General features: G+C 44.9%; 1 protein-coding gene across 1 annotated transcript; it reads right to left on the minus strand.

The window, feature by feature from the left end:
• Window positions 1-393: 393 nt before the first annotated feature.
• RASSF10 (Ras association domain family member 10) lies at window positions 394-3,738 on the minus strand. Its single transcript, XM_026101362.2, has one exon. It carries the CDS (start codon window positions 3,324-3,326, stop codon window positions 2,013-2,015), a length of 1,314 nt encoding a protein of 437 aa, XP_025957147.2. The 5' UTR covers window positions 3,327-3,738; the 3' UTR covers window positions 394-2,012.
• Between the last annotated feature and the right edge of the window lie 20,184 nt (window positions 3,739-23,922).

The following is a 23,922-nucleotide window of genomic DNA, read 5'->3' on the forward strand; positions in this document are numbered from 1 at the left end:
CACCCATTACATCTGCAGTGGTTAAAATAATGCAGTGCAACAATGTGTCGTCCCCCCCCCCCCCCCCCCCGGAAACTTCAGCTCTACTTCGGTATAAATGTTCTTAATTGCAGCGAGGTGAAATTCCTAATAGATGTGCGCCAGCGCTTTTAAATGCCACTACACTACATCTGCAATGACTAGATACGAATGAGGAGTACGTATGCTGTTACTGGTACTGTGGGGAGCCATTTATGCCATTAGAAAGTGAGTGGACAATGCTGTCACAAGGCAGGCTGGAGAAATCTGATTTGGTGTATCTGCTCGCTTTGCAGGAGAGTAAATGACACCACAAGGTAACAGCTAATAGAATCCCACACCTGTTATTTTTTAATCACACTAATTTGAGAACACTCAGTCTTAAGAGTTTTATTAGCTCTAAAAATAGATTCTTAAATATATTCCAAGGTTGACTAAAATATGAAAAATAGAATTACAGAATCAGATCATTTAAAATAAACCACAGTTTGCTATAATTGAGACCCATTCAGTGGAATAAGCTTTATCAAGAATGATAGCATATTGGGAATTTTACAGCCTCAGCAAGTACATGGATAGGATTTCTTTGATTGTTCTTAAACTGACTGCAGAGTCTATTTTTCTGTTGTCCAGTCCAATTTCTATTAGTAAGAACATGGTTAAAGAGTGGGACTCAGTCTTCAGGTGATGATGCTGTGAGGCTTGCTGTTGATGTATCCCTTTTTATACTTACCATTAGATGAAATTTTTCATAAATAGCCTTATATAAATAATATTCTCAGAAGTCCTGAAAAGTTCACGTTAGTCAGACCTGACCAAATGTTCTCAGGTCTCTCACAGCTTACACTGTTTCTGGAATTTTTCTGAAATACAAAAAACATCATTAATGACTCTTATTGTAAGAGCAGATCATATATTTTCTGTAAGAGTTAAGCTGCAGAGGAAGATTTGGCAGTTAAGTGAAATGCATGTTACAGCTGATACTGTGTGCTTTTTACTGGAATAACTGAAAAGATTAAGCTGTAGTACAACTAGGGCTTGAGTCATACTTTTATCCTTGTATCTCCTGGCCTGATCCAAACCGTGTTATTAAAAATGGTAGCCCAAATGGATTTGGTACTTTATCTATGACTAAGCTCAGCCAAATATCAGCTGGCCTGGTGAAAAAAATGTACTTGAAGGCTCCGTACCTACAGGCTCTGCTAATTACTTTCTTATATGATATTAATACGTTTCGTAGTATACCTTTAAACAAAGCACTCTTATCTATGCATAAGAAAAAGCACCGTGCAGAGCTGATTAATACAACCTATTACTTTGTATTTTGATTTAGTTTGGTTTAAGTGAATTCTCATCTGTTTTTGTTGCCAAAAAGAACAGCAGTACATTCCAAAGTCTTAGGCATTAGTTTCAGTAGTATTGACACCTCCTTTCCCTAGTAGTTTTTAAATGATCAGCAACTTCAGTGTCAGCGCCTTTCGTTGCCCACAGAGGAGCGCAGAGGAGCGGGGTGTAGCTCTACGTGACAGCTGCTGTACTCCACCGCTGCCTTTGCCCTGGTGAGGAGCCGGGAGGGAGCCGAGGGGCACCGCGCCCGGGCCTTTCCCTCTGAGAGATGCTGTGCCGCAGCGGGTGCAGTGGGGGGAAGCACGGGAGTCGGAGGTCCGGCAGGAAAGCCTCCGGCGCGGAGCAAGGGCCAGGCCTCGTAAGGAGCGAGTAGTCCCAGCAGCGACTGAAGCGCAAGCAGTCTGCGGCTTTCTTCGCCTAGATAAAAGTACCAAGGAGCGAGCCTAAACGCCGCCTCTGCGGGCGGCTAGTTGGAACAAGTTTAGACCGAAGAGCTAAAAGGAAAGGTTTTCTGTGCGGGGCTGCCTTCCGCCCACCGCGCTTCCCCGCATCCCCCCCCGCCCTCGCAGGCGCCCCCGGGCCGCGGCCGCGCTGCGGCGCTGGGCGGGGGGGAGCCGCGGCCCTTGCCCGGCGCGGCCCGGCGGGCGCTAGACGAGGGACTCGCAGACGGGCACCGAGTCGGAGTCCTGGCTGTGCATGGAGCTCAGCCCCGTGTCCGAGTCCTCGTCGTTGTCGGCGCGGCCCTTGCGCGGCGCCCGCTCCGCCCAGCCGCCCGCGCTGCCCCCCGCCGCCCCGCGCGGCTCCGCCGGCGCCTCCGCCACGTCCAGGGTGCCCAGCGTCTCCAGCAGGCGCTGCAGCTCCCGCTCCCTGTCCTCCCACGCCCGCTGCGTGCAGTCCAGGTCCGTCTTGATCGCCTCCAGGTCCGTGCTCAGCTTGAGCCCGATGTAGAGGCTGGTGCTCAGCTGCGTCCTCACCCGCTCGTGCTCCAGGTGCAGCTCGCCCTCGCCGCCGCCGCTCAGCTCCGTGGTGTCGCAGTCCGTGTCGGCCAGGCCGGGCCCCGCGGCCAGCGCCAGCTCGTCCCGCCGCCGCTTCATCCAGCGCTCGTTGAGCTCCTCCTGGATCTCGGCGGCCAGGCGCTCGAGCAGCTCCTCCTGCTGCGCCCGCTGCTCCTGCAGCCGCAGCACCTCCTCGCACTTCCTCGCGTAGTCCTCCTCGGGGCGGCCGCCGGCGGGGACCTCCCGGCCCGGCGCCGGCTCCGCGCCGCCCGCCCCCACCAGGTAGGTGTCCTGCACGTAGTTGACGCCGTGGCGCTTCATGCGCTCCAGGTGGATCTTGGCCTCGTACCTGTCGATCTCGCGGTCCAGCTCGCGGAGCCGCTGGATCTGCTGCCGGATGGTGTGGTCCTGCGAGAGCACCAGGTGCACCAGCGTCTCCATCCTCTCCGCCGCCGAGGCCTCCCGCGCCAGCGGCTGCTGCCGCCTCTTGTTGATCTTGGCCAGCTTGCGGAAGGCTTTGCGCACCAGCCGCCGCTGCCGCTCCTGCGTGAGCGCCAGGCCGGCGCGGGCCGCCGCCGGGCCGTGCCCGGGGCGCGCCCTGCTGAGCACCACCCGCGCCTCGGCGCTGCGCGGCCCCGCGTTGGGCAGCGACGCCTCGCTGCGCACCAGCACGAAGCGCACGTTCTCCTGCTCGTCGCCCCACGCCACCCAGAGCCGCAGGATCTTCGTCTTGTTGGGCAGGATCCGCTCGAAACCGCGCCACTTCTCCACGATGCAGTACGAGTGCGGCGGCCCCGAGAGCATCCCGTCGGCGGGCGCGGGCAGCGCCGGCCGCTGCCGCCGGTGGTGGCTGTCCTCCAGCAGCACCCGCACCACGTCCGAGCAGGTGGTGCGGCGGGACAGCCCCGAGATGAGCTTCTCCTCCTGGCAGATCCACACCGAGATCTTCCGCTCCTCCGGCTCCATCGGGGGTGCCGCGGGCGGGCGCCCGGCCGGGGCCGCCGGCTCAGGGCTCGCCGGGCAGTCGCGCCGGGGGAGCGCTCGGCGCCGGCTGCACCCGCCGCCAGCGCCGCTGCAGCGTGGTCGGGAGCCTCCCCGCCCGCGGCGCCCGGCCGCTCCACCCCTTCCTGCCCCGCGCCGCGCCGAGGGGCCGGCCCGGCCCGGCCCGCCGCTCCGCTCCGCTCCGCTCCGCTCTGCTCTGCTCTGCTCCGCCGGCTGCGGTGCGGTGCGGTGCGGCGCCCGCCGCCGCCGGCTTGTCCCCTCCCGCCACGTGGGCGCTCCCCGCGCCGAGATCCGCCGGCGCGGAAGCTTCAAGGCTTGTCTGCGCCTCTCTCTCTCTGCCCTCCCTTCGTTGCAAACCAGCAGCGTCGAGGGCTCTTCCAAACTGCCGAGGGAGAAGAGCGAGCCCTGGATCTTCAAAGTGAAAGGCAGAACTAGTGAGGAATTTCCAGTTCTAGTAAATCATCTGTCTGCAATTGGGAAATTCATGTTTGTAAAGCACTTTGCAGATGAAATATGCAAAGGATGGGAATGTCTGAGTGTTATTAAAATACCAGCTGAGCCAGATTTTAATGCGAGTTTGCTGCGATGGGAACAGGATCAGCCTCCGAGTGTGGATTGCAATGAGGAGATGTGAAAATTGTAGTAAAATGTAGGGTTGCGGCATTGATTTTCATGTCGTGATGTGCTGCAGGGATTCATGGACCGATTCTGTCCTATGCAATAGGAAGTGTTATAATGGGTAGAGGGGGGAAACTCTCTAAAGCCTGAAGGTTGATCTGTACGCTCTGGGGAATTTTTAGAGCAAACAGAGTTGGTAAATACGTGGCGTGGAGAGGATTTTGGTGGATACAGTTCCTACCCAGTTACTGGAACAGAGCGAGGTTTTGGTAGCCTAGCCTAGCTACTGTCATTCTAGAGTTTAAAACCCCAAATTGAGGGCATGCAAAAATAGTGGGCTAACAATGCTGTAGGCTATGGCCCTCCTTTTACCTCTAGGACGCAGGTTCCATGTGGGCAGCTACTGCCCCAGCTTTTCCCTAGTTCGCCTGGAAGGAATAGCCCCAGGAAAGAGAGTCTGCCTCCTGCTCCCACTGCTGCTGCAGCTGATGGTGGAATAAGACTGCTGCCGCTGCTGGTGGTGGTTTCTGCCGTGCGCAGTCCTGTCCAGTGAGGAAGTGGGCTGAGAGACCACCAAATTCCAGCATTCCTGGAGCCGAAGGTTGTGCGGATCATGTGCCTGCTGCTGATTTCCCTTTATTATTCTAGGTTAGAGGATTCTGAACGGAGGTCACCGCTGCGTGTTGCAATAAGGGCATACAAGATAGGAGTGTTGGTAACACGCCGAATGTTGCTTCCTGACCCTAGTCACCTTACATTAAAGTTGCATATATCTGTCAGATGGTAAAGCCTGTAGCTGCTAATTTCAGGGGCTAGTTGTTTTCCTTTCATGATGTGTCAGAGGTGCTAGATCTTTACGCTTTGTTTATATAGAGGGAAACATTTGCTGATGGAAGGTTGTTCCTGAGGTGCACAGTCTTTTTGCTCTGCAAGTCATGTTGTCAGGGGCTGGACGCCGGCAATGGAAGTCCTGTAAGAGAACCGAGTGGCCTTGGTGAAGGGGTCATAGCCACCCTGGGACAAACCCAAGAGCTCACACTGCGCCAAAGTGATAGCGTGTTGAACAGGAAGGGGATGTGAAGTGTGTCTGGACAATTCTGTTTCTCCTCTGAAAGGTTCAAGGGAGCCTGCAGGAGAGCTGGAAAAGGAAAGCCTTGCTCCTCTCATCAGCCTGGTTGAAACTTGGAAAGAGACCATTCCCTTTTGCCTGCTGCAGGTTCGGGTGCAGCAAGAGAAAGAGTTAACCTGGCAATGAGAAACTGTCAGACTCCTTCACCAGTGATTTCTTGCCTTTCTCATTTTGTTTTGATCTCATTTTGCATGTGTTTCCTGTGGGAATGTCTGAACCTACTTAAGCTTCTCTGTTCTGGCAAGGGACAATACAGGAAGAGCAGGGCGTGATGTGAAGAGACATCCTATGCTCCCCACAGGTCAAGCTGCTCCGACTTGTCTGACTGCCTGTATCTATCCAGCATCCAAGTCTAGCTTTGTGAAATGAAATTGGGAGGTGATCGTTCCATCTTCTCCCAACCACATCTCTGCATATGGAAAACTGGCTCTGCCTCCACAGTGGAGCCCCCAAAGCAGCACTACCAGAGAGAGGATGAATTGAAAAGATTAAGGAGAGAAATGGGTGACTTCTATAGGATAAGTCTATCAGATGAGTGTTCGTTTAATCTGTGGTTAAAAGGTTGGTATTAGAAATTCGCTGTGTTAGATTTCAAGTTTAACCCTCAGGAGTTTTGTTTTAGGCTATCTGCAAACTCAGGAAAATGTCACCAAAGCTGCAAAAGTTTGAGGGCTTAAACTCTCTAAGCACCCATCCGAAGCAAGGTGCGGGCCCTGCAGTGAATCCAACAACAGAATGCAGGCAACCCTTTGCCTTTCATCCAGGGATCTCAAAGCATCCTACAGAGAAGGGTAATGTTATTATCTCATTTTTACAGATAAGAATGCTGTGGCGTAAAGGAGTCAACTGTCTCGCCTAAGGTTATATAGCAAGGTAGTAGCAGTGGCAGGAAGCAAATCAAGTTTCTTTACTCCAGTGTCATTAGTTACCAAACTTGACTGTCCAGTCCTCTGCCTCCTTTCTTGCTTTGTCTCCTTCTTTTAATTATTCCATGAGAGAGAGAGAGAGGAACAGGTTTGTATTAGTTCTATATTACAGTGATAAAATGAAAGAGCAAGCTCAGCAGGCAATATATTCTAGATGTCCGGTGCGGCGCTGGAAAGCAGTGGTATAAAGGCTACTTCAGACCATCTCCTCCTGCTTCAGTGGACAGTCTAGCGTCTGCGAACATGCGGAGAGGCAGTCTCATTAAAATATCAGGTTGGCGGGAAAGGCAGCTGTCCCTCTCTTGACTCCTCTGCCACGCTGAACAGTGATGTGAGGTCTTCGGTAATGTCTGAAACTAGCATACTGCACCATCGAAAGCTTGAAAGCTAACAGACATGATCTGCCATCCAGATGCCATTTGTATACAAGCAGGCTCCGCTTCTGAGGTGTAAACTTACTTGACAAAATGCTGTATAGAGCACTTAAGGTGTAAGACTGCGTGGCAGGTATTTATTTTATTAACTACTCAGATTCAAAGCTGATGATACCCTTTACAGCCACCTAACCCCCATAAGGAGATTTCTGAGCTTAACTTTTCGGGTTGCATTGAAAATGCCAAGCCCAGGTATAGACTGGTTTATTTTTATCTGCTACAGAAGAATTACAAGGCAGAGTGATCAGAAATCAGCTATATTCTGGCATTTCACATGCAGTTTTTTCTCTTCCTTCCTTTTTTTTTTTGAAGTATGCAAGTAAATTGCCAACAGTGTTTTGTGATAAGAATATCAGATCGCATTATAGGCTTGGACAGTGAGGTCTCAGTTTCTTTTTTTGAGCTGAGCGACCACAAAGAAATTTCAGCCCTGATATTTTTAAGAAATAAAAAGTAAATGGTGCTAGACCTTATCTTGAATAGTTGGAATCCAAAATAGATAGATAAAAATGCATTTCCTGCATTCATCATCGATGTTGCATATAGGAGGCAGAAGCATTAAAAAACTGTATGTGAGGCATGTAATTAATTTCTTTCAAAAGCATTTATATGGAAAAAATCTAGACATTCAGATTCAGGGTGTTTTTGTTTTTTTTTTTTCCACGGTGAAGTTGCTTTTAGTTTTTAGATCACACTCAGGACAATTTACTTGTTTTTCCTGAGGTTACAGTTCAAAAGAATAGTCTAAGTGAGATGAGCAAAGGCAGGCTGCAACTGGTAATCTGTTGAGCCATCACTGTCTGGCGAAGGTGTTACTCTTGGTCGTGATCCTGGGCAGCAGTGCTGCTTTTCCGTGCTCCCCTTCCCGTGGTCCTCTTACTCGGTGCGGTTTAGCTGTTGGTCTCTTACACTCGTTGCTTTGTGATGTTTTGCCTCAACATCTATAAAGTCCTAAGACCTAATTTGACTCTTAATAAAATCTAGTACAGACTTTCGCAGTGCTTGCCTACATTTACAGATATGCAAAGAGGCTACTTGAGCTTACATCTGTCATGGATGCTTTTTTTCTTTTGTACTTAGTTGTTTCTGAAAGTATAAAGCTGAATAACCAAATGATATTGTGAACAACCAAATCACCCCTAGTTAGCATATGTGGCATGAAGTGCTTGAACAACTACCTCAAGTAGCAGGAATATTCAGACTTTAGTCAAAAGAGTTTGCAGGCTTAGTTTAGACTTTCTTTTGAAATTGTATGTGAACAGTTGAGATACAAGAGAGAGCTTCTTTCAGATTTTCCACTGAAGGAGCTAGTACTTTGCTAAAGATGACTTTTAGGAAAACTAGTGAACTCTTGATCTGTTTCTTTCAGTTTCTTGTATCTGATGTGAACTTTCTTGCTTCTGAATGCTGATACATAACCAATACAGTTTAGGTAACCAATACAGCTTACATATATGCCACACAGTAACTCTTTACTTAGCATCCCTAATGATACTTCCATGCTTGTGTGATCTGTTTCAGAAGACTCTGGTGTAGTCTGTTGGAGTAATAGCTGCTGATGCTGGATGACATTGCTTAGACTGCTTTATGCAGCCTTCTTTCTTTCTTTCTTTCTTTTTTTTTTGATGTACACACGCCCAAACTACAAGCTGGGATGTTGGGAAGGAACTGTCTTCCAGTGAAATCAGTAGGGGCTGTATGGGTAGTTCCCTCTGCAATGCTTTGAAAATACAGGTATGTCTGTAGACTGCCATTAAATAAAATTATGATGACGTATGTTTATATTAGAGTAGAGCCTGGAAGTCTCGATGTGTTAGATGTAATATAAATGTATGTGAAGAGACCATCCCTGCCTTGAAGGCTTAACGAGTGTCATACAGCAGGTTAGGGGCACAGCGAAGATTTGTACTAAGAACCAATGATTTCCAGCTCCTAATCTTTGAGCCAAATCCTTAAACACTTGCTTTTGTTTGTTAGTTATGTGCCTATGACTCTTATGAGGGAAAGAAATCCCTCTCCCTTTGCACCTTACGTTTCAGATTTTCTTTTCTTACTAAATGCTAGTTAGCATGGACAGAGAAGAGAAACAAAATGATTAAAAGAATAAAAATCTTTTTCCTTGTAGTGTGCATAATAGCTATACACAGCTCTGATTCTGATGAAGTCAGGGGAGATGCGTTAGTATGCTTTTGGGGAAAACATGGGAAGGATCTGACTCAAATGATGACTATACATGCTCTTCTCCAAAAAATGTTAAGTGTACTTGAAAACGATCTAGTACTACTCAAATAGCTTAGTCTCAGCTTGAAAACTTAGTCTTCATTGGTCAAAAAATGAATGCAGGTTTAAGGATAATGACCTCCCTTCCTTCAGCTTCCTTCAGCATACTCAGTGCAAATATGGCAGTTTTAATTATTTATCACTTGCAGCTTCTTTGCTTTTACATTAAACAGTTCGCTAATTCCTTGAGAAAATGTCTCAGACCCTCTTGGTGATAAGTTTATCATTTTTCACCATTAAGCTCAGTACTAGTTAATTCATTATCTTATTTGGATTTATCAGGACTACTTTTAACTACTTTAGGGCCAAAATATATTTTTGCTGATTTTTTTTTTCTAGTAACTCACAAATATCCACTAAAATGTGCCTTCTCTTCTTTTGAACTAATAAGCATTGTGGTCTCAGCAACACAGATGACGCAGTTTCCTATATATGCACTCAGGTGACCTCTTGTGCAGGCCCCAGTTTTATATGTATGGAAGAAACCTGACCTTTCTGGCCGTAATTGGGGTGATGGTTAGTAAAAAGTTCTTCTGGTGGTTTTTCTGTATTGGGCAAATAAAAACTGTTCTCTGTCTGCTGGGATTGATGACAAAACTCTGACAGGTTTTGTCTGGAGCTGGCCCTCGAGTGCTGCTAGCTGGAAACACGTTTCTTAGGCACGAAGCTAATATCTGTTTTTAAGCTGGCAATGTGAGTAATTTGGTTCCTCAGCAGAGCTGCCATGAAGAAAGAGGCCCCAGATCAAGCTTGGCATTGCATTTTGGCAAGCAGCTCCAACTCACATGTGCTCACAGGTATACTGTATGCAGTACATTTTTGTAATGAAATTTTTCCAGGTACAAAGAGAGGGTTTGAATTTAATTATATATTATTCTAGCTGGAGAACAGTTAGTGACGTCCATTCCTGTCTGTGACTATGACATGTGTATTCTCATTGTACCAAACTGCAAACACGTGCACTCAGAAATTTGTGAGAATTTGTGTGTGCAAAAACAAGTATTGTTTATACTACTGTATGTATGTATGGATCTCTCTTATGTTCAGATTTAGTGACATCCTTTTCTCCAGCAGGAGAGCTTACTGAAAGTGTTGGAAACCACCCTGAAGTGAGAGATGATAAAATCAGGTTGTATTATCACAGTAGTAAGTTTTGGCATATCAGTATGAGAATAAAGGAACGTCTAGTTTTGGAATGAATAGGACTTTCAGTATTTCCAATATTACTATGAAATGATTTGATTTTGAAGTCTGTCATATACATACACTTAACAGGGTTTTTTTGTCCTATTTGTAGGGCAAATGGTTAATTTCAGTGTTCATAATGTAGACTTCTATTCAGATAAGGGTTTAGAATATGTAGCTACAAATCCCTATGTAAAAAGTATAATTTACTTTTCAAGTATAATCAGATCCGTACTGCATTAAGGTTGTTTGTGAGATCATGATATTCTTCAGCCTCATTCTGTCCAGTTGTGATCTTCCTCTTTGCAGAACTTTGCAGAGAGCATTCCCCGAATTTTTGTATTATTATCTCAACATGTTTGTATCCTTGGCCCATTTCTAAACTTCTTGTCATTTGTATTTTTGGTAGATCTACATAATACTAGTCTAGCTTGAACCAAGTCTTTTTGAGTAGCTCAAGTGAGTAAGTTAAATTCATAAATGAATGAAGAAGCAGTTTTTACAAATCACTTCAATAAAAAATAGTACAAGGACTTAAAGAGAATCTAAATATGAGGCTGGATATAGTTTCTGTATATTCACTTAGGCCCCAGCCCCATTCTGACATTAGCAGTGGCAGGTGGATGAGGCCAGAGGTCTCTTTAGAAATCAAGACGATTTCAGTGATGCTGCTTTTTCCCTTGCGCAGATACGTCCTGGATGGATTCCACTGGCAGAAAATAAAACGAGATGGCAACTTTACTTATGCTTGTGGAAACATTTGAGTGATAATATGCAATGTGAGAAAGAACTTGGGCTAAAGTAATATGGAAAAAGCCCTGGGGTTGGGCGCATGCAGCAGGAATACAGGGTGTGTTATTTGGTGATGCATGGTATTCCTGAGAGGCCCGGGAAGGCGGTGGGGTCTGGGGAAATGCTCAGTCCCGTTCAGGATGGCCCAGCACAGGGCTGAGAAGTAACACTGTAGGTGACATCTGAATTGTATAGTGCTTGTTAGCATTGCTATGAAAAAGATCTTTTTGCCTTATGCTTTTCCTCAGCTAAATGAGATAACATGATCCCTAGCTAAGCCATAAGCATTAAATAGTACCAAAAGCAACAGAGAGTCAACAGCAAGAGTATTGTGAGAAAGATAAGAAAAGATAAGTTCAACAGCTATGTTGAGAAAATCAGTAGGATCTGTGAGCTTGTGGAGTTTGGTTTTAAAGGAAGTGACAGAAACATTGATAAAAACAAGATTTGACACAGCACTGTAAAATGTAATGAATGATCCTTGTAGAAATGGGGACTGTATCTGGGTAATGGCAGTCAGATTTTTGGAAGACCCAAATCCTCTCAGGCCCTCGTAGGTGCTACGTGCAATGAGCAAAACGACGGATTATTAATGTCCGTGCACTTCTATATAGTGCTGTGCTTTTCACGCGAGAGATTTTTCAGGTTAGCTTACAAATTGACAACTGTATAAAAAGTTAGATTGCATGTGCCTCATTTACTTGTCACTCAGGAAAGAATGATACTCCATCCATCATCACCTCCTTGCGATTCAGTGGGCTGCTGCATTGTAATTCCCTTGTTATTGAAAAGAGCCTCCAGTCGTACCCTTCAGTTACAAACGGTCCTCGATCCTCGGGGAGTCTGCCATGGCACTGGGCTGGGGGTGGGCTCTGGGGGCCCCTCATTGCTTTGGATGCCTTGCATGCACTTTCTGCTGTGTGCTTGTCAAGTCAGTTGTCAAAAGCTGACTACTCAGTGGCAAAAATAACACCAGCAGGACACATTTACAATGTTTTCTGTAATGACTGGAGAGTCATTATTTTGTAATGATTTCGTATTTACCAACCAAAAAGACTACTGTTCTAATGGAGCATATGTATTTTACATCTAATAAGTGAGACATATCTATAATTACTTTATAGTAATATCTATAATTGTATATATTACTATATATATGCATAGTAATATATCTATGAATTGATGGTATCTATAGTATCTATAATTACTTTATAGATACTGAAACTATAGTATCTATAATTACTTTATATAAAGATAAAGTTCCTGGTGATCATTTGAGTGTTTTTTTTTTAATACAGAAAACAAGGGAATGTTTCCTCTACTAGGAATATTCATCATAAATCAGGTTTTTGGTAGATTAAAGTCAATTAACTTCTCAAAGCTATACTGACTTACATCAGCCTGAGATTTGGTCCAGACACCTTTTTGAAGCTATATCACTTACAGATCCTTGTTGTTGTAACTCATGACAGCCTTTGAATCCTATATACTTTGTTTTAAGAAGAAAACTTGATTTCATTTTTCATAGTAAAATAAGCTTTAAACTCTGGAATTTTGTCAGCTACTTGTTTTTGAGTAGAGGACGCTGTATAAATTGAGATTATTTGAACTGAAAAAAATCTTTATAGAGATTTTAAATTCCACATTGTTATGACAAATCTTCTACTATTTTCAGTCCTTTACTCCTCCACTTCATCTCTATCCTGCTTGTATCATTCATTGTTTTTGACAGTGTTTCTCAATGCAGACGTCAGGAGGGAAGGGCAGCTTTTGAGTGTGAAAAGTATGTGACTTTTCTTCTGCTCTGAATCGCCCCCTGCAAAAGTGTTGCTGTTTTAGCACCGTGGACATTTTGAAGTTTGTTCTTCCTAAGGTATCTGCCAGTATTCAGTGTAGTAGCTGTAGATAGGGCCTCAGACTTGTCAAGTAGCTTACCGGTCCATGTTTTGTATAGGTAGTCTCCTGACACCCTTCTTGGCCCCTGCTGTGCATGGTTTAGCTTCAAATTAGTTGCCCTTCTACTCTGGACTTGAAAAGGTGTCATATAAAATATAACAAAGCAAAATAATTAATTAAACAAGGAAAATCTAACCAAAAAATTTAGAAGGTGTGGATTTTCAGTTCTTAAAAAAAGATTTTAAAAAAAGAGGAGGAGGACAGGAAGGGAAGCCCCACTAATTTGTGGAAGCTCCGGCACTGGTAGCATGAAAGCACTGTCAGAGTCAGAAGTGAAACAAAGACCTCACTGAAAATCCCAGGACAATTACCTTCTGAATGAGTGAGGACTTGATCCAGAGAGCTCTTGGGTTGCTGCCATAGGCTTCAAGGGGAGCTGGAGATGCTCAGAGCTATATGGCACAATCCTCCACTCTTCATAGCCTAGGAGAAGTTCAGGTCTCATCTTTCCTTTATTAGAATACATACTTACTCACATTGCATCACAGGTTAGTTATATGAAGCCTTTTGGCTTAAAGTTGAAAGGAAGCTGAGATCTTGTATCAAGATGTTTGACGGCAAGGTTCTTAAATTATACTGGGTGAAATCTTGAGAAGTCGAGCTTGGTGCCCTGATTTAACACAGTGATCAATGTAGTAGAAGTCTCTGGATATCCACAAAGCTGTCCCTAGCTTTAATGGCAGTTATATGAAAGCCAGGATTCAGCTTTTATAAAAAGCGTATTCACATGAAAACTTTTAACGCAAAGATTGGAATAAGCCCCGAGAGTGCAGAATCTGTTGATTCACTGCCCTAGACGTTCTGCTGTATATAGGGTTCTTTATTCATAGGGCTAGTTGTGGTTTCCAAATGGCAGATTGGAGGCCTTCAGGTAAATGGTGCTCTAGAAAGGTCACAGCTAAGGCCAGGGTCCTGTCAGGCTGCCTGCTGTGTAGGCACATAGTTAAATATTTATGCCCTTCAGGACGGCGACTGGCTAAACACGTGCTGGGGGAGTATAGCAGTTACAATCCCATTTTGCAGAGGGAGAGCTAGGCTTCAGAAACAGACCAGGAAGGTCTGAAAACGTACTGGCTTTGGACTTCTAAGCCTCACCCGTGCCTTGAAAACCAGCCTTTAGGTGGTGACTTGCCTGAGTCAGCAAGTCTGTGCCGAGCTGGCAGCCCCAGTGCAGGGCCGAGAGGGTTGGCTCTGTGCCCTGAAGCCGGTGGCTGCCATCACCCTCACTGCTGCGCCCCTCATTATATCACTTCCCGTCACGACACACTGGTGACAGCCAGTCACAACATGTCACGCTGGTGACAGCCAGCTGCTGAGGAGGCGCTGGCTACTGCAGCTCATCCTGTGGGGCCTGTTGCTGTTTTGTGGCCTGCTTCCATGGTGCTGTAGCATCTTCCGTAGGGGAGGCGTTGCAGTCGTCCAGCAGGCAGCTAGGTGTGGCCGGCTGTGTTTGTCTGGTGAGTGGAGGGTGGTGTGAGCAGGACGCAGGGTGAATATAGATGTGCAATGGAAATGACTCAAATTCTCACTAGCATGACTTGGCTCCTGCCTCTCTTTTCCTTTTCAATCAGTATAGCAGAAAATTCTTTTGAAGAGAGATAATTTTACAAAGTGCTGAGCACAGTGTTCCAGAGCCTCTGGCATTCAGCGAGAGACTTTCATGCTTTTAATCTATCTCCTGTGGTCCTATATTAAAGGAAATGTCTTCAAAGTGATTTGAGAAAGTTACTTGTGTGAAACCTGTTAACAAATAGGATATGTGTGTAACAGTTATTTTGCTTTCAAAGTTTGCCCTTGGGAACAAAAAAGATTTCTCATTGCTGGAAATACTTTTTTTTTTTTTTTTTTTTTTTTTTAGAAAGAAAGGCTCTTGTGATTTTTTCATTCCTGTCTCTCTTCTGCTGGCTTTAATCACGCAAACCTCTCACCAAGGTCAAGGGAAGTTTTAGTTGATTTACAGACTTCAGGGACTGAAAAGTAGATGCAGATTTAGTGACTGCCTCAGTAGTGCTGAGGGGCACAGTGGAGGCAAGAAGCAAATTTCAAACCCAGAGATCTCCTCAATAATTTCCCTTTCACCAAAGTTTACACTCCTTCAGAGAGAGAGAAGCTCTCCACTATGTGAAGGGCAGATTCTTTAAGAGATTCTGCCCATGCGAGTACAGTGTTTTCCTGTCAGTTAAAAAACTGCTGCTTTAGCTGTGTGAGTGGGCTGGTGAGCACTCCCATTTCCCACTGGGTTGGAGAATGCAGATGTGATTAAGTCCCACAGGTGGTTCTGATAGGCTGTAGTCAAGGTAAAAAATGTATCATAAATATGCCTGTATGATGCAGCTTCTTACAATTTCAGTTTGGTTGTTTTGCTAAGAAATGGGATATCATCAACATTTTATATCTACTGAAAGTAGACAAAATTGCAGATATGACAAATCATAAAACAAACGGCTATTTAGTTTAAAATACTCTTAGCAGTGGTACTTTGGCTCAGAGAAGGCTTAGATCTTTTATATACTTCCTTTTCCTCTCCTCAGCCAAGGAGGTGCTGAAAGCCAAAGTGGGTAGAGCCTCTATCTTGTTCCTTCATTTTAGCTAGTAATAACTGGGTTTTTAAACACACTAAAACATGCTCTTTTTTACTTAGATTTCTGTCTTTGCCATGCTACCTTCCCAGTTCCTTCAACTGTTGGTGTGAATGAATAGCCATCACGTATTCCTTGTCTTCAAATTTATCTCAGGTGTGTGGATAGTGCGGCGCTTGTGTAGACTTTAAAAACAATATATTCACATACCTGTGCTTTTAGATTAGAGCAGGTATATGGAAAAAATATATGTCATACCTGAGGCAAGAATATGGTGAGGTTCATATGATCTTTTATTCTGGTGGAATTGGACAAGTTCCTGAGGAAGTGTAGTCTCATGTAAAAGTGAGCTTTACTCCTTCAGCAGAAGATACAACGGTCTGAAAAGCAGAGTTGTCCAACTATAGCCCTGAAGGACACCAAACTCAGCCCTGTGTTCTGCAGTCAGGGTGCACAATGTTTGGGCTGGCAGAAAGCTTCAGCTAAGTTCAGCAGACCAGTCCAGTCTTAGGCACGAGCAGGCTAAGCAGCGGCCTCTAAACGTTGGGGGAGTCACTGGGCCAAAGCCATCAATGTTCTTCTTTCTCAAGTTATGGCAGACCGACTGTGCCATAATTACCTATCCACGTGTTCTTCTGTGGCAAATCCAAGTTTATGCCTCTTTCACAGAGGGATTAGCCACCTTGAATTACTTAAGAGCAGCTGACAGGTACCAATTTGTTCCCATGCGAGGAAGCATTTCTTAGCTTTCGTGGTCTGCAGTATCCAAGACAATACTAGGATCTGCATTTCCAGGTGAGAACATAGTATATGAGCGGCCTGGGGTAGCTGGGAGATGAAGGTGCTTAAGGGACAGGGAGCAATGTGTACAACATGAATTTTCAGAGGAAAGGATTCCTGGCTTGGAAGAGTAGGTGAAGTGAGAGGTGTGAGGATATGTAGCATGAGGTATGAAGTAAGAAAACAAGGAAAATAGTGCATAGGAGGCTGTGGTCATAAGTGGTGGGGAACAGAGGTTATGTGTGGATGAGTCAGGGAGAAGGAGCCCTGTTACTGTCTATAAAAAGTGTGGCCCAGTGAGGCCAGCAGACCACTGGGATCTGCACAAAGATGTTACTGTTTGTTTTCATTCATCATTGCTTCCCATCAAAAGTAATTGAGAAAAAATCCCTTTTTTGGGGGTGACTCTGCTGTTTGCTCTGCAAAATCTCAAGTATCTGTTGACCCGATATCTGTCGTAGACCAAATAGCTGTAGCCCTTGTCTTGTGTGCTCATTTGGCACGTTTTGGGGATCGAGTGCCTGAGAAGTTTTCAGGTAGTCCCAGCTTTTAGCCAGCTCAATTCTGACCTTACCGATGTTCAGTACTTCCTAGCAAAATCTCACTTATCCTGTATTGTGTAAATCTGTGGGACAGGGGCCATTCTTAAAGCACTGTAAAGCTTCAGTCCTCTTTATTTTCCCTAAGTCGGTGGAAACCTTTCTAGAGAAACAATAGCAGGGAGCAGCAGTGATCGATAATCAAGTGGGAGAAAAGGGGGAGAGTGTGATTGCTATCCTGCCTCATTTTTCAGTTCAGGGAAACTCCGTCTGCTTCTTTTACCCACGTGTACTTAGAAATGTGCTTTGCTTTGGGCTTGTCTCAAGATACAGCAGGGGAGGTTCAGGTCAGAGGTTCAGATTTGGCTGTACGGAGAGCGACCTGACAGAGCTCAGACAGTTCTGTGTGAAGGAGATGGACGTGCAGGGAATGAACAGTTTGCTGTCTGCTCAGCACAAAGTGACTCTTGGGATTTCGATATAATCCCAAAAGAAAAGTGAAGAGTCAACAAAAAAAAAAAGGGGGAAAAGAAATTTGGGAGAGAAAGGGATATTGCTGACAACATTATTCCTTTTTGGAATCATCGTTAGAGTTCCCTCTGATTTGGACAACTGTTCTTACTGCTTGGGCTAAGATTTAGGCCCACAATGAAGTAATAGGATCTCTTTTCACCTCCTACTCGAGGTTTAGGGAGTGGGAGAAGGATTTTCCCCCCTTCCTTGCACTCCACTTGGCTTGGTGCCTCCTTCCCACCTTACTCTCCTCTGCGTTGTTCAGCTCCCTCTTCAAAATGTCTGTGCTGCTGCTTTATTGATTTTCCTGTTGGCTTACTACAGGTTCAAAACAGGACGTGATCCATTTAATTTGAGGTGTCAACATGAATTTGCAGTGTTGGAATGGCTGGTGCCACTCCACAAGTTGGAAATGACACTGACCTCTCACTGAGCTTACTCCAAAGCCCAGGTAGTCACTGGGTGTCAGATCCATAATGCTCCTGCTGCACATAGGATGGAATTAATGCATCAATTTTTTCAGTCTGTGTTTCAAAGGATGTAAAATGTTTTGAATTGCATAGCACAGATTATACTGGAATGGCTCCCAATGTGTCTTGCTCCCACTAATTTTCTAGTCGTCCCCCAGTCTGGCCTCGGGCAAGCTGGTAGCACCACAGCGGCGTGGGTGGCATCAGCATGTCTCCCCCCTGTGACGATAACACATCAGCCCTGGTTCTATCCTGTTTTCCGGGCGCTTCGACCACCACAAACCACAAGGTATTTCTGCGCTTCTGCTCAGGCAGAATTTCACTAGCTTGGTGAGATGTGCTCCTTGCAGAGGCGTAAAGGACTGCTTTCCCAGGGGACGTGGTGTGCGGTGCCCCCCAAGCTCCAGCCCAGTCACCATCCTCCTGCTGCTGGTTTTCTCAGCAGTGCCCACCAAGGATCGCTGGACACACAGTCCTCAAGTCCAGATTCCTCCCACATTTCGTCCCCACTTTTGTGGCTACTTTCTCGTGACAGCACGATTGCATTTAGCTGTCAGGCTCCGTTTGATCACCGGCTCTGATGCTATCTCCTGCTCCCTGATCTCTAACAGGGAACGAAAGCGGTAAAGCCCTGGGCGGGCTGCCATGAGCATGGCAGGACCCTGCCAGCGCCTCGCGCTTGGTTAAGGCCCGTGCAACTGCTGAGTGCCTCGAAACGGCCTTTGCGGTGACGGGGGCGCACTGCGCGTGTGCGCGCGCCCCGCACGAGCCGCCCGCCGCTCCTGCCGCGCGCCCCGCAGCTCAGGCCGGCGCGAGGAGCGCCGCTGCCCAGCGCTGCCCGCCCCGCAGGGCGAGCGGCGGCGGCTCGCCGGTCTCTGGCGCCGCCCGGCGGTTGGCGCCGCCGCCCGTTGGCCGGCCGTTGGGCGACCGTTGGGCCGCCCGGCGGAGGAGGCGGCGCGTGCGCAGCGGGGCGGCGGTCGCCTCACGAGGCGGGGGCAGGCGAGCGTCCGGGCTGCGGAGGAGCGTCTGCGAGAGGGGTGGGTCGTTATCCGCGGGGCGGCCGTGGCGCCTTGCGGCGGGGAGGGACGGCAGACGTCGCCTCTAGCGGTTGGAAATACTGTTCGGGTTTGTCTGGGATTTTACTGAACAAAATTCGTCATTGCCTAAGCGGCCGTTAGAAGCTGTTGGATTTGTACGTGCAGACTTCAGCAGCAAACGCGGTTTTGTGTTAATCGGAAGAACTGGGGCTTTGACCTGTTAGCCCACCTAGACCCATGTATTAATGCACCGATTAGTGTTTTAGCCAATGCTTTTTGTGTGGCTCTCACATCTATTGAGGAACAGGCAGCCTCCTCAAAATCTTACCGGAGTACTCCATTTCAGATTTTCTGGCAGAAAAGTCACCTACATATTTAAAAACCCTGTATGTGGTGCTCAGGTTTGCCTTGGTTTTAATTTTTTCTCCTTCTATATAGCCAGAATACAGAACATCCCCTATATATTTTGATGCACCTTTATAAATCCGAATCTTTACAACAACTTGTAGGTTATTCAAAAACAATGGAAAAATACTTTACCAATGTGACATTTTTCTCCCAGGAAACACTTTTTCTGAGAGGACATACCTCTTCAAGGAAAGAAAAGTCAGTACATTTGTGTAACATGATGCAGCAACAAAGTCTGCCAGATTCCTCAAATCTTCTTGAAATGCTCTGTCTTTGGCTTCATTTTCAGTGCTTGAGTATGAAAAAAAAAATCTGCCCATATGCTGGAAAAGAGAAGGCCTGAAAATATGGATTTATTTTTGTGCCTTGATAATGGAAACCCTCTAAGAGTCAGTCACAGGGCATCACCTCTTAAAACTGCAGCAGGAATCCTGCCAGGCTTGGGAAGATCTTCATTAGGGCAGAGTTTTCCTACGTAACCCAATCCTGGAGAAAGCTGCGGTAGTCAGAGGCTCCACTTTGTCATCAGTACATCTTCACATTACTGAAAAGAAACCTTTAGCGTAAACCACATAATGTTCTGGTATCAGATAACAGTTTGATAAGATAGCTTAAAAATTAGCTTAAAAAGCAGAGTTCACATTCTGTTTTGATCTGAACTCTTTCCCTTTTATCAAAGAAGTTACATTTAAGATTTTGTAAAGATGGGTAACAGGCTGAAGAGCTGCATGTAACAAGAAGGTGTTCTGCCTTAATATAAACACCAAATCCATTCTCGCTCTTTTGCTATTTCTTTATTTAGAGTAGAATTCCTATTTGTTAGATAGACAACTATGACCGTTCCTGTTATTTCTGTTGAAATGGACTAAAAATAGCATCAGTTGTTCTCATTACCTGGTTTTGATCCTTCCGGTGGATGGAGGAAATTCCAGTTAACAGGTATCCTATGAGAAGTGAAAACAGAAGTCAGGTATATATGATTTGTGCTTGGAGCTAGCACTGACTTGGATTTCTGATGTTACTGCCCTGTCACTATCAGGTTTGGGGTCTCCCTGCAGTAGTTCCAGTTGCACAAACATGTGCTCATACTTCTCTTTCTCTCTACCCTACTCCCGGATTTCATGGTGCATGTAAGTGTGTCTTTCGTTCCATTACACACACACAGTGGAGGCTGTACTCTGTTAAGCAGGAGAGTTGTACTCTCAAGTATTAGTCCCCAGTAGATTCTTCCAGTATTTAGAAACTGCTGGCTCTACTATCCAGCGTCTGAGGAATGGCCTTTTTATTACTGCTCAGGTGAGTAATCCATTGACTTCAGTTAGGCTATTCAGCTAAGTTATGTTATATGGCAGAGCAACTGAATAATGCTGCTGCTTGAACAAGTATATGTTGAGAACTACATTTCAAGAAATTACCATAAACACATATTAGGAACAGTTAAGGGAAAACCTCCTGACTGGAAAAGCTATTAGGTTATCTTGTATCCATGTAATGAATACTTCCAGGTGATATTCACCCACCTACAATGGCTGGACATCATTCAAATCCCATTTAAAATGAATTTTGAAGAATTAAATAGGACTTGAATAGTACATTGGCTCCAAGCCTGTGTTCCAGAAAAGGGAGAACTTTATCAACAAGACAGACAATTCATTTCAACAGGAATAATAGCTAGCATTTGCTGGTAATAACACTGTATTCTTACAACATTTTGAATCCCAAGGTAGAACAAAAGCCATGTCATATGAAATACAAGCTATTATGTCCATGCAGCGTTAAGCAGAAAGGTCAAGACAGTCATTTTAGTGCTGGAGCCCAGGTCTGCCAGATCTAAGCACTGGGATCCACCAGCATGCAGCAAATCAGCTGCAGGTTCTCACAGTTCCACGATACACTTACCGCACGCTGGCAATGGATAGATTTGCGTAAATTTTACTGGTAGTGAAATGAAATTCAATGTAAAAAGAGGAAAACTAATTAAGTGTGTTAAATATGATTGCAAGAGAGAATTCATTTGTGAAATTACTAAGAAGTGAGGCCAATTCATTTCTCATTTACAGTAATTTAGCTTGTACTTGGCTCTGAGGATGATAAGTCAATTGCATACAACTCTGATGGTAAGCTGATTCTCATTTAGCAAAACCTTTATATCAAAGTAGTCTCTGGAAGTTAGTGAATTACTCATATATTTAAAATTAAGGATGTGGTCAAGTATTTTGACAGGATGCCAATTTTTCTGTTTCTCTGTCCTTTTGGTCAGCATCAGTGGGCGTTTTCTGTGTGTTGAAACTGAACTCTGTACTTCTTATAGTTTCTGATGGTTAAGGGAAGTTACTTTACTCACCTAATCAAATATTTTACTTCTGAAAGTGATTTGATAATTTCCCTGCATTAGCCATCAAAACCATTTGTGCCAGGAGTTGAGCTGGATGATAAGAATCATCTTGCACTCGACACTCACTATTTTTGGTAGGAGGAATACCTAAAGTGGCATTCATATGGAGTGGGCAAAGGGTCCAGCAAGCTTTCTTTCACTGTCAAATTTGGACTTCACGATTTTTCACAAATAGTCAAGTTGTCTGTTTTTCTGCTCTCCATCTGCAGCATTAAAAATTGGACATAGTTGCTTATTAACGCCTGCGATGGACTCTAGCTATAATAGTACAGCTCTCATATCAGAATGTAAAGGAAGACTGCTATTCACCCTTCTTATGTTGTTTGACTTCTAGCGTAGGGGCAGTCGCTGTTTTTGTGTAGATAGAAGTTCCATGTCCCTAGGGCGAAATTTACAGTGTGATTCAAAAGAGCTTTCGGGATTTTAAGATTTCTCCCTCATAGAGTGTATCTGTGTTAAAGCTAGGGTATAGCAAAGTGCTGTTAGGATCCTTCTCAGAAGTACTTAATGGAGAAGCATTTGAAAAATCTTTCTTCTGCTACAGAGTGCTGAGTTTTTTCCACCATTCCTTACCCCTTCCTCAAATCCAATGCAGCTTATTAAATATAAAAATGATGTGTATCCAGACCTGCACTGTATTACCAACTGACTTACTGTCTGCAATCAAAGATATACACTCTAGTACCCCTCCCAAATACTGATCTCAAATATTTCTCTCACATTCATTATCTATGATTTAGATTATTTCCTTCAGGCACCTAAATTTTCATCTGCCTCCAGATCATCTCTTTTGTGGCAGTGTATAACACTTGCCAGTAGACTTACTGTCAAATAAAATGTACTTATATTTCTTATGCTGAATGCAGAGAAACGCAGGGGACTGAGCAGGTTTTGTGGTAACTGTTTTGGCATAGTACTCTAAGTGATCAGGGAGCGCTCCTTCCTTTAATTGACCTTTTTACTGTTTTACTTTTCATCCTAGAAACAGCATCAGACTTAGTATTTCTATTAATTTTATTTAGTCTTTCTAGATGAGACAGGCACTAACAATCCCTGCAGTGCTCCATTAGACTCCCTCACCTCCTCCACCATTTTTCTGCTGATCTTTATCCTTCATTTATAGAACTTCTGCAAATTTTTCATCCTGTGACTGTTTGTGTCTGAGCCAGTTTGAATCGAGTAGGACAGAGAGCTGCTGTAGCAGATGCCTTAGTACAGTCTCCAAAACATCGGACCTGTCTTCCCTTTGTGTCCACTAACTTTGCAGTCCCAGTAGAAGTGAAGTTTGTGCAACAAGATTTCTTTACAAGCGCACATTGTTTATTGTTCAGAGCTGCAGTCTTTACTAGATGATTTGTAAATTCTGGCTCTGGGTTTTACTTGATATTTTACAAGTGTCTAAGATAATTGCAAGGATTAGTGATGCTGCATTTGCTTTATTACTCTGTGGCACATACGGCAGTGCCGATAATTTCTTTACTGAATATCCCAATGGGATTCAGAGTGCTATAATTTGGGGGCTGATGGAGTTTTTAGGAACTGACATTAGTGTGATGTCAGAATTTCATCGTCTGGTATGTGAGTGTTTATTTCATGTGTATTTCAGAGTATATTTGACCTGGAAGAGCTTTGCATTTGAGGCAGAACTCCCACTCTGTTGTGCCCATGCTGTTACCAGCTGTTCTGATTTACTGTTTTTTTTGGTTATTCTGTTGGGTGTTTTTTCGTGACTGTTTCAAAAATGGTCAGATGTAAGCTGAGTAAGTTTAGTAGTCAGATACAACACAGACAGCAAAAATCCCTGCTGTTATTCCATGATCCCTCAACTTAGAGAGCTTCAATTACTTAATAGTATTTGGACTTCTGTACTGCTTTTCATCTTCAAAGCGCTTTATAAGCATTAAGTAATTAATCCCTATTAGTGGTAAGCAGTCTAATTTTTCTGCTATTCCCAGTGCCTTCTCCTCTCTTCCTGCCCAGATATTTGCACACACAGACCAGTCTCTAGACCTTTCACAATACTGGAGCTGGAAAGACTGAGCAGTCAAAATATTTGCATCACAGGTTTACAAAACTGCTCTGCCAAAACAGCCACCCACCCTTTCCTTGGTATTCAAGGAACAACAGTTACAAGACTGAGTGCAAGTTCCCATTGGCTCGGTGGCATATGTCACTAGAAAAAAGTGTAATAAGCACAGCCCTGGAGGGCCAGCTCTCTCCTGTTAGTGACAAAGAAGCAAGGGACTTCAGTATGCATTTTGGAAGTTGTAGCTGCCATTAAGAATGTGCATATTTTAAAATGTTGAAAATACATCAGTTAACATGTACATGGAGGCATCTCATAGAAGACGGGTGTTTTCTTCTGTTAGATTGATTTCGTTGATGAGGCCACTTGCTTTGCAAAGACTGTCATGCTTTAAAAACATTCTATCCTCAAAACGAATACTCCTATGTGAAGTATACACGTACATAATCTCTTTATTTATCTGTGTCAGGTAGTACAAAGGCAGAACTTCACA

The sequence above is a fragment of the Dromaius novaehollandiae genome, chromosome 5 (genome assembly GCF_036370855.1).
Source record: "Dromaius novaehollandiae isolate bDroNov1 chromosome 5, bDroNov1.hap1, whole genome shotgun sequence".
In the NCBI taxonomy this organism is placed as follows: domain Eukaryota; kingdom Metazoa; phylum Chordata; class Aves; order Casuariiformes; family Dromaiidae; genus Dromaius; species Dromaius novaehollandiae.

Excerpts from the sequence above, each read along its gene's own strand:
- RASSF10 (XM_026101362.2), bottom strand. The coding sequence starts at position 3,326 with ATGGAGCCGGAGGAGCGGAAGATCTCGGTGTGGATCTGCCAGGAGGAG.